We start from the raw sequence: 10,164 nt of genomic DNA, 5'->3' as shown, positions 1-10,164 counted from the left end.
AAAAAAGTTACTTGATTTTAGGCTGACCCTTTTTTAATTGTGAAATTCTTCCAAACATCTGACTCTTCTGATAAGAATTGATTTTGCTTAGCAGCACTAGCCGAGGCCAAGGCATCCATTTGCTCCAGTTTGGTATGTTTTAATGTCTTTCAAATTGACATCTAATTGGCTTACTTCATAAATATTCTTTTGTCTTTCTTATAAGCTGATAGAAGAGGATCCAAGAATGCAATTGTGATAACATATTTATGTATGTTTTGAAATTAAACACATATATGTAATGATTTTGCTCTTAACTTGCACCATAGTGCTTGTCAGTGAGACCACATTTTGGCAATCTAAGAGATTCAAAATGACAGTGTCAAGAAAATCATGATGTATCTTGCCCTTCTTGTTAACTTTTAGAATGTACAATGAATCAGCAGCTTTGGAACAAGGCATTATTATGCATGTGAATTAATTTAATTACATTTGTACCTCGTTTTTTATATTGCAATCAATTTTCTTTCCCCAGTTCGATCTACTTTATGCTTTGGATCTGAAAACACGGGGACTCATCCAACACTCGTTCTTTCAATTTCTCATTTCATGTGTTTCACCCTATATTTTACAAAACATTTTATTTTCTTTTGTCACAGTCGAGTCTCTTCCATTTTTAAATGAAATGGTGCAATGGGTGGAATCTTGGCATGTATGTCTGTTTTTGCTATTGCCTACAAGACATAAAACTTGTGAGAGCTTCTGTAAATTCTTGTAACCCTGTAGAAAGTAGTGGGTAGAAATAACTCCTTCTTAAATGAAGTAACAGACCAAATCAGACCAGCAGTAACAGAGAGGGCACTGGGAAAAGGAAATGGAAAAAGAGGGTGCAACAATAACGATGGGGTAGGTAATTTTTATTTTCTGTCAGTTTAATTGTAATCCTAGAAGATTCCTTTGATTAGCCTCTTTCTGAGACAGTTTTTGTTTGCTGGGTGGCCCTCAGTATTCAGACGACTGAATACCACTCTGGCAAAAAGTAATGCCAGACAGAGCAGAAGTGGGGAGTCCTTACAAATGACATATTGGATGTCAGTGCAAACAATAGCTGATGAACTGGAGATTTGTGGTAATATCAGTTCAACTGAACCAAATTCTTTGCTCATTCTAAGTACAATGTAGTGTATGTGTACTAGACAACAAGTTTTATAAGTCAGTTGTGCATAAAATCATGATAATATTTCTCAGTATGGCAGAGTACATTTTTTCTTCATAATTCCAAGCAAAGATATTTCCCTGCATCAACCTATGGATTTCTATGACATTCATAAGCAATCATATAATCCTAAGAGGAAAGAGTGTTAAATCACACCCAGTTCTCAACATTTCCTATTACCTAGTATTTGTAGCATAGACTCACCTTTCCAGCAATTGATAATTCTATTTTCAGCAACATGCTCCCAAATGTTCTATTGCAGCTTAAGTGCTTTGTGCAGCATGGTAAATTTTGCTAGGGAAACAAGACATACAGGAACTGGATGCTTTAAAAATCTGCATTGTGGATCTAACTTAATGACATTTCTGAGAAGTCTACTCAGTTTCTGATGAACTGCATAGGAGCACTCAACTACTCATTTAAAATGAAACAAAGCATTCTCTACAGTGCTTTGAACATACTTTAAGCACATGGTTGTGGGGATTTTTTTGTTTTGTTTTGCCTTTTTTGAGTTATTTAGTTTTTTTCTTCATGTTTTAAAAAATACATATAAGTTCAATGTAATAAGAAAACATAAGGGGAAATAAGAGCAATGAATGAGGAGTATTTTGTGCAAAATGTTCTTAAAGATGTCATGCCTTGAAACAAAGGAACCTATTTCTTCTATAGTATATTAATTCTTGAGAGAGCCGTATTTTTTCCTGGAGTGATACTCTCAGAAAACTGAACATCAAAAAGCAGGTGATATTGAGACTCACATTAGTTATCCATTTCAAATTTGAGGATCCTCTTCCCCCCACCACCTATTCTCCCCCCTCATCCCCCATTCTTTATTGCCATGACCCACAGTTGGCTCATAGAAGCTGAACATTAGGCTCTGACCTTTCTGGCTCATGCACCAGGAATAATTTTGTCTAACAAGTCTGCTGGTGATGCATAGACCACAAGAAAGTCTTGCTGAATCTTTTTGTGGATAGGTGGATAGATAGTGTCAGCCAAGATGTTGTAATAATTTCCTTTACTAAAGCAAGCACCTAGAGATAAGATAGCATCTTTGCTCAGTACTCATACTTTCATTGTTTGTGGATTTACTGGTCAATGTTGTTGACTCACTGTAGAAAAATCCTGTAGTGTTTCCTGAAGTAAAATGTTGATTTTGTGATTCTTTCCTAAAATTTCATATGCAATTTTATCTGTGGTAAGATTATGTTGATTCATAGAAAGGCGCTGCAGGGAGCACTAGACAGTTGCTATTACATAGAGTTTGGCAAGGACTTTCTTTGTTATGTTCACAGTACAAAGGTAGAGTATATCTTGAACCTCGTCTCTATCTCTGTTTTATGCCAAAAATGTGTGAGAGGTAAAGATAATGCAGAGTTTAGAGATTAAGTAATCAAACATGCTATTATCCTTATCCCTTTTGTACACTTTGTCATTAATATAAAAGTGGAGATGATAGCTTGTAACTGAAAAATAATTAGTGCCAGTTTTCCTTCAAGGCCTGATTTTAATGGCAGTTTAAAAAAAAAACAAGCAGAATGAACGGTCATAAATGGAAGTTAACTCATAACAGTGAGAAACTTAGAAATCATTCATTACTGCCATGGTAGTGAGCCTAATTTGTTTAAAATAAAATCCATCTGTTCATTTCACAGTCTTTGTTCCACTTCTTTACAGCAATCCACAGTGGGTTACTCCATTACTTTAAAAATTGGCTGCAATTATATAAACTAATAACTTATTTTGTGGTTTGCTGTAGCATGATATTTTGGGGTACAACCAAACTTTCCCTTATTCTTAAAAATAATTGAGCTGTTAGTCTGATACTGGAGTTTTTTGTTTGTTTATTTGGGCCTGAGTATTTTCTTAATTAGATTTTGAGTAAAAATATTATCCGATTACTCTACAAATTGAAAGTATTTCTTAAGGTTGATGGGTCAGCCAAACAGCTGTTAAATATGTAAATGACCTTATGTCACTTCGGTATTGGCTTAAGCATGCTGTGTGTGTATGCCACAGGACTTTGACGTTTACCAGTCCAACTTCCATTGGCACATAAGGTTTACTTCCTGAAATACTTGTTTTTTGTACAGGGACCAGTTGACTGCTGTGCTACCCTGTGTCGCCTCTTGAATATGTATTAGTCCTCTGCAAACGTTTTAGTATCTTTTGCATGAATAATGCTCCTATTTTTCTGTCTTTGATTGTTAATTACGGGAGGTGTGCATTTCCAACATCAATTGAGGGATTATTCACTAATCTAGGATATAGCTGAGTTTTTGAATGTATACCTCATGAAGTTTATAAAACCGCATAGAGAAACCATTAATTTTAGTTTGCTAAACTCAAGATTCTCTCCTGGGAATCTTTTGTTTCATCAGTGAATCTTTTTAAAGAAATGCTTACAATTTTTGTATTGTTTTGTTAGCTTTTTTGTGTGTGTGTCTGTGGTTTATGCAGATAATCTTCTTTGTTGAGTGCAAACTGGTACTCTATTTATAATTTTTCCCAGTTCTCCAATACTTTTGGCTAACTAACTTATTAAAAGCCACAAATATTAAATGGGGATATTAATGATGAATAGTTGAAATTTGAGAGTTTCAAAATTAATTTTAGAGAACTTTAACACTTATTCACTGTAGTTTTACATTTTTCCGTCACTTAAGTAATTAAAAGAAAATCCTTAGTGTTGAATTATAGTAAACTTTTATACAGCTCTGTACTCTACACAGACTAATTTTATCTGCTAGAAGACAGCAATAATTTAAATGGATTTTTTTTTTAATTCTACCTAATTTCTTTGCATATCTCCATGCCTTCATAAACTTATTCTTCTATATTTTGAAGTAAAACATACAGATATACAAGGTACTGTAATGAAACTTGTTTGCGGTATTTGTTCACCTGGTTTTGCTGTAATAGAAAGGGGGAGTTGTAGTGACAGATACAACAGATATAACTTGCAGTAGTTGGTAGTGTTATATGCCTTTGAGTCATTGTCTTTTTTTTTTTTTTTAATCTTAAGTGAGAGTTAGAGTTAGTAGATTGAAATCAGTTTCTTTTCTGTTAAAATAGGTATGGTGATACTTTCTTTAAGCCTTGCTAGTTAGAGCATTTTAAATCTATAAGGTAAATGGGTGGTTGTATGGCTGGTTTTTAGTTGGCTGTCAACTGTTGAATTTCACTTTTTATGTTTCAAGCACTGTTACAATAGAGGGAGAATTTAGTGATATTTGGCTATTTTATGCTCTCATTTTGTACTGTATATGATCATGTGATTAGTGGAGATTTATTTTATTTTTTAACCACCATGGGTGTTCCCACTGCAGCAATTTGTGGGTTGTTTTGTTTGTTTGTTTGCTTGCTTTTTTTAATGTTCCCATAGTTTGCACTGCATAATTCATTTGAATTGAGCTTACAAGTCAGTCCCTTTCTCCAGGCATCTGCTTTGTACCTTGACAAGTATGAAAATAATCAAAAATATCAGAGCATAAAAGTGAGATTGTGTATTTCTGTTTCTGAGTGTGAATTATGTTTAGCAAGACTTGTCTAGTTAAAAGACAGTTAAACTAGTAATCACACACTATCCATTTTTAGCTGTCATGTGTAGAAAAAATGCTGTGGAGTGATAATGTGGTGATAACTAATTCGGAAGGAAAAGAATATAAAATTCAGATAGCAGCTTGTGTGATTTGCTGTTAGCATGGGGCCCAGTAACACTACAAAGCTATAAACTCTGTCTTTCTAGATTGCCCAGTTAGGTGGCAGAGATGCAATTTGTCTTTACTGAAGCCTCCTGCTGCTTGCTAGCTCCATCTCCTGTCACAGCCTATTAGCTCCCCGAGAAAATTGGTGGGAAATTGCCTGCAGATTGTAGGAAATTGCATCTCCAGGCCCTGGAAAAAATGTAGGATAGCACAACTCTGACCCTCCCAGAGCAGCTATTAATACAGCAAAAGCTGACCTTTGGCATGGTGTGAAATGACTTTGCTATTTGCTGAATAAAGACTATATTATGTGTGGCTGAAGGAAGGTACAAATGATTATCCCAGCTATGCCTGTAGCCAGCCTGCTCTGAGAAGTTTAAGCATTAGTGACAGGTTTTGCTTTCCTCACTCTTTCTTCGTTGAAGATTGGAGATGAGATGTTAGAGGTCCATCCAGAAATTTCATTGTAAAGATGAACAAAAGCTACCACGTATTTAAATTATGCTAGTGCAGTTAGTATGTAAAGGTTTACTGGCAGAACTAAAGTATGGCTTAAAAAGCTAATAATGAATAAATTGATAATTGCCTCCATTTGCCCCAGCCTTAGTCAGAATAGGAACAGCTTTGTGGCCATTTTCATTCTGTGTGCATATCCATAATGGGCATTTGATCTGAAGAACAGTTATTATGAAAAGGAGCTAATCTGTATTGTAACTGCTGAGTGTAAAAGTCTTCGGTTGTATTTTAGTTCTTACAGATTTTTGTATGCAATTCCTTGCCACTAGGAAACTCATTATCGTCTTATTTAAACAAATCCACGTGTCCTTTATGGTGTGATACGCAGTGAGTCTCATCCTCTGTCATTCTACTGGAGCTACCTTCTGATCTTGTACTTTACCTGTTTTATAGGGCTTTCTAATAAGAGCTGACTTTTCTGAGAGGGGATATGTAGAAGTAGTTCACAAAATTTAAAAAATAAATAAATAAAGGCCAACATTCTCTTTGAGCTTGTGATTTTATTTAGCTGGTGCAAAGCCTCATGAGGAATGTGTATGGGTGAGTCGGAGTGACGTACTGATCAGAAGTGAGTGCGTGGAGGGCTTTAACAGGGAAAAAGTCATTTTGCAATCAAGAGCATTACTGTTTTCAAACTCAGCTGAAATCTGTTGATAACTCATGGCTGCCCAGGGATCTGAGTGAAATCAATATTCTTATTTCCTATTGTATTAGTGCCTGCTGATGTAAATAAGCCGACATGGCTTACTAGCACTCACACAACTGATTAGGGAAAATGAGTGGCCTCACTGAGGGAGTCGAGGTAGAGAAGCAGAAACCAAACAGGTGCTTCCCTGTGATTTAAAAGCACATTTGAAAGGGATCAAGAGCACTTCACATTACAGAGCTCTCTGGGCCCCTATTTTGAATGCATGCACATGTATATATGTCAGTCTGAAATGCTAACCTGTTGGGGCATTATCTTTCTAGTTAGTTATAACACCTTGTGTGTAAATTATGCAGTTCAGTACCACGTCTTTTCTTGTGAAACACAAGTACAGGAACTAAAAAGCCATGATGCTTGAGCCTTTATTCTATATTTACAATAGTTGTTCATCTTCCAAGGTGTTACAAACTCTTGCATTCTCAAAATAAACCTTGCCATTCCAGAACAATCTTGGGTTTTCCATACAGATCAATGCCTGTAGTGAGCAAAGAACATAGAAGAGACAGAATGTGCCCTGGCTAGTAACTGAGTTTGCCTTTTCTAACAAACATAAATGGGATGATACAGTATCCAGAAATGACTACTACTGATTGATGGGATTATGAACACCCTTACCTGCTTGCCTACTCCAGCTTTAATGAGGCCAAGCTGCTTATACCACACAGCATGAGAAGGTAAGAAATAATCCTGAGAGAAAAGCAAAAGCTTCTTGTCAGAAATTCAGAGTTGCAAGCTCTTGTTTTGTTATGGAAAGAGCAAAAATTCACACTGGTTTGTGAGGCATCTGGAGGACACCAAATGTTGCTCCGGACAGTTGGATGGTATGAGGAAGGATTGGTGGGGAAAAAACAACTCAGGCAAACCAACTCTCAGCCAGCACTTCATGACTGGAAAAGATGTGCAGATCATAAGTAGCACCCTTCATCCTGGAACATTTTATGAGCTCCAGCAAAAGACAAGGCAAGGCACCTAGCTGTGCTTGCTTTTTTTTTTTTTTTTCTGTAATTAGTTCAAAGACTTCATTGTATACCTAAGCTCTGGTCAGTCTGAGTCAGGTCACATTTTTCATATCACAGAAATACAGCCAATAACAACATCAGAAAAACAAAATCCAAGTTCTTTAACCAGTCTTGTTCTTTTATATTTTTTTTCTTTCCCTGCCTTCTTTGCAGTGCTTCTCACTATGTTAGGATTTTTTTTTTTTGCCAGTTTTTGATAAAATTTCCAATATTCCAGATGTCATAAAATGGTTCTAATTTACTGCATCCTGTTGAATATCAGTGGGTGGTGAATTTTGTGGGTGTCATTTTTCCTAGCCCCAGCAATTATTTTAATTAATCCTGAGTCATGTTCGCTGTCATTCATTAAAACAATCCAGGATTTTTTTTTCGTACTTTCCATTAATTGTTTCCATTGGATGTTGAATTTCATGAGACAGCTAATCTGAGCATTCCTAGATTTTGCCAAAATATACTTCTCCTGTACCTTCCCAATACTCCATGTGAGAGCAAACCAGCCTAGTCTCCACCATTTGTTCTCGAAAATCACCTTCTATGAGGCAAAATCTGACAGTGCTTGGTCCAGTTATCCAGAAAGCTTTTATTCTCTGAAATGTCTCACAGCTACTCTTGAGAGAAGCTTTATTTATAAGCTTTTTGCTTATTTTTAGGCTCTATGCAGGGCTAAAGCAAGAGCACGGCCCTTCTTATGGCTTTTGATGCTGCAACAAGTTGGAGGAGGGCAATCTGAAACAAAAGGCTTTGGGAGGAGATGCAAAGCTCTTCCTTTGGACAGATTTGTTGCACAGTCGCTTGTCTATGAGATTGGAGTGAGCTAGCCAGGTCTTCTCTGGCTGCAGGAGTGGCCTTGGTGAGTCTGGGCCTATGGACGGAGCCATGTGCTTTGTCCCAGTGGGTTCCTGGCGATGTTGGCACAGTGAACAAAACATGCCCGCTGGGTGGTGGGGTCAGGTTTGGTTCCAGCATGCAGCCAGCCCTGGGGAGAGCTGGGGTGCTGGATGTGGTGCTGAGGGAGGAGGATGGCCTTTGGGTCCCATTAAGAGAGGAGTCACCAAGAGGATTTCAGGGAGGAGAGTGTTGATAGTGGGAAATCATGATTGGAGGAGTGGTATAAATAATCTCTCCCAGAGGTGGATGAGAGGATGAATGGACATAATAATGGAAGTGTTGTTTGAAGACTGGGATTGTCCAGGATGCTCCAGAGGTGAATGAAGAAATAAAGGCCTGGAAGAGAGTCGCATTTGTAAGGTGGCATCAGGTGTTGGATTTGTATTGCTACTTCTGCTCATGAAGTGTCAGCTAATTTAATGGCAATCTTGTCATCTCCCTCACCTCCCTGCAGCAAGCTGCTCTGCCATAGATTTGAAGCACATCAGGGGAAGAAATGGAGCACCCCAGTTCTACTGCTTCTGTCCAGCCGGGGCGAAGAACTGCTTTGTATGAGGCTTATTTGTTGAAGAGGAAGGTGACTGGATTGTACTGGAGAGGAACATTATGTTTCTGCCTTCAGGGAAGACTTTTCCATTTACAGAAGAAATGGATATCTGTTAGAAATAGCACACTCAAACCGCAATGAAGATCTAAAATCAGAAAGGTAAGCCAAGACTTTATGCTTGATTGAAGAGAACTGGGTGGAAAATTACATTTGTATTATACAACCACATACAGCAAAGCCAGGACACACTGTTGGTTATTCTGAATTTTTCTTAGTACCCTCAGGAAAGAAGGTAATGGAAGAGCAAATATCCAAGAAAATGTTTATCTGCATGCTTGATAAGTTCCTGAGAAATGGTCTTATCCAGCCAAGAGATGGCTAACTGCTGTGGTTAAAATGTAATGGGTTTTTGGCAGAGACCTGGATGATCTGGTTCTCAGCCAGCCTACTTGGATTGTTCTAATGAAAATAAGCTAAAAGTAGGTACAATGAGTATCCTCCCTATTCCTAGAAAAACAGCTTTACTTGTAAGGAATTTTGCCTTTCTTTTCAAGAATGTAATATCTAGAAAAAAACCGAAAACTTCCAGAGCAGATATGTTGATGATTAACTCTTTGTAAGTCATGCTGGAGACTTTGAAAACTGGATACAGGTAATGGATGAGGTATTTGCCCCAGTGAAGCCTCTATTTTTGCAGCATCGAAACTGTAATGCCAAATGAGAAGCTCTGAATTTTCAAGCCTGCTTTGCCTCACAGTACACACTGAACAGTGTACATTTTTTGGTCTCTTGTTGCTCTGGACAAAGTTGAATATGAATGTCAGGCTGTGACTTCAGTAGGTCCTTTTTTGGAACTAATATGAGCTGGTGTCACAAACTGCTGAATATTGTATGGCATTCACTTTCAAAAATACCTTTAGTAGTCCTGCTGAAAATGCTTTCCCCCTTATTCTTTGCAAACTGGAAAATAATACAGAAAATTGCAGAAAATCACTCAAACTATTGCTGTTGCTTTTCTAGGGTCAGTACTGTAGATATTCTTAAAAGTGGGTTTCATATTGTGTGGGTTCTGTTAATCTCATATATAGTGGCAAAATCTTCTTCTGTCAGGAACAAAATAGTGTTCTGCCATGTTACTTTGAAATGTTCCACAATATGTGCTATTGTGTCTTTCCCGTATACTACACTATTGCTTTAAAGTCTGAGGCTTATCATAGCAATTTCCCATGCTTTCATCCAAAGTCTGAAAATATGCCTCAAGCAAGACATTCAGTCAGAAGTAAAACATTGCCAGTTATCTGACTGTCTCTCCAGCTCCTTGGGAGGTAGCTTGCTGCTGTGCCAGTGAGAAGAAACTCATGTTACAAAAGCCAAATGAAACAAAACAGAAATTAAACAATAAGAACAGCTTCAGCTCTTAGCAGCTGTCTGAGTATCCCACAGCAATCAAGTTTCCACTTCTTGATAAGGAACTTTAATTTGATCTTTCACTGATTTATTTTCTGCTGCAGTCCTGAGCTTTTTACTGAAGAATTTCCCTTTCAGATGTCTCTAATTAGAGGTGAGGAGATTTTTTTCCCCCTGGC

At 37.4% G+C, this 10,164-nt stretch overlaps 1 protein-coding gene across 2 annotated transcripts in view; it reads left to right on the top strand.

Annotated features, from left to right (window-relative positions):
• The window catches only part of TLE1 (TLE family member 1, transcriptional corepressor), a 78,806-nt gene extending 70,059 nt beyond the window's left edge, over window positions 1-8,747 (top strand). Inside the window, exons 18-20 of one of the 2 annotated variants that reach the window (XM_031557324.1) lie at window positions 6,592-6,798; window positions 7,794-7,993; window positions 8,486-8,747. In XM_031557324.1, coding sequence (XP_031413184.1) covers window positions 6,592-6,621 — 30 coding nt within the window. In that variant the 3' untranslated portion in view covers window positions 6,622-6,798; window positions 7,794-7,993; window positions 8,486-8,747. The remainder of the gene's footprint in view (window positions 1-6,591; window positions 6,799-7,793; window positions 7,994-8,485) is intronic. The other variant, XM_031557325.1, reaches the window with a different exon arrangement.
• Window positions 8,748-10,164: the final 1,417 nt, after the last annotated feature.

Source organism: Meleagris gallopavo, chromosome Z, assembly GCF_000146605.3.
Source record: "Meleagris gallopavo isolate NT-WF06-2002-E0010 breed Aviagen turkey brand Nicholas breeding stock chromosome Z, Turkey_5.1, whole genome shotgun sequence".
Classification (NCBI taxonomy): domain Eukaryota; kingdom Metazoa; phylum Chordata; class Aves; order Galliformes; family Phasianidae; genus Meleagris; species Meleagris gallopavo.
The sequence above is the reverse complement of the archived record's forward strand: the minus strand, read 5'-3'. Positions and strand labels throughout refer to the sequence as shown.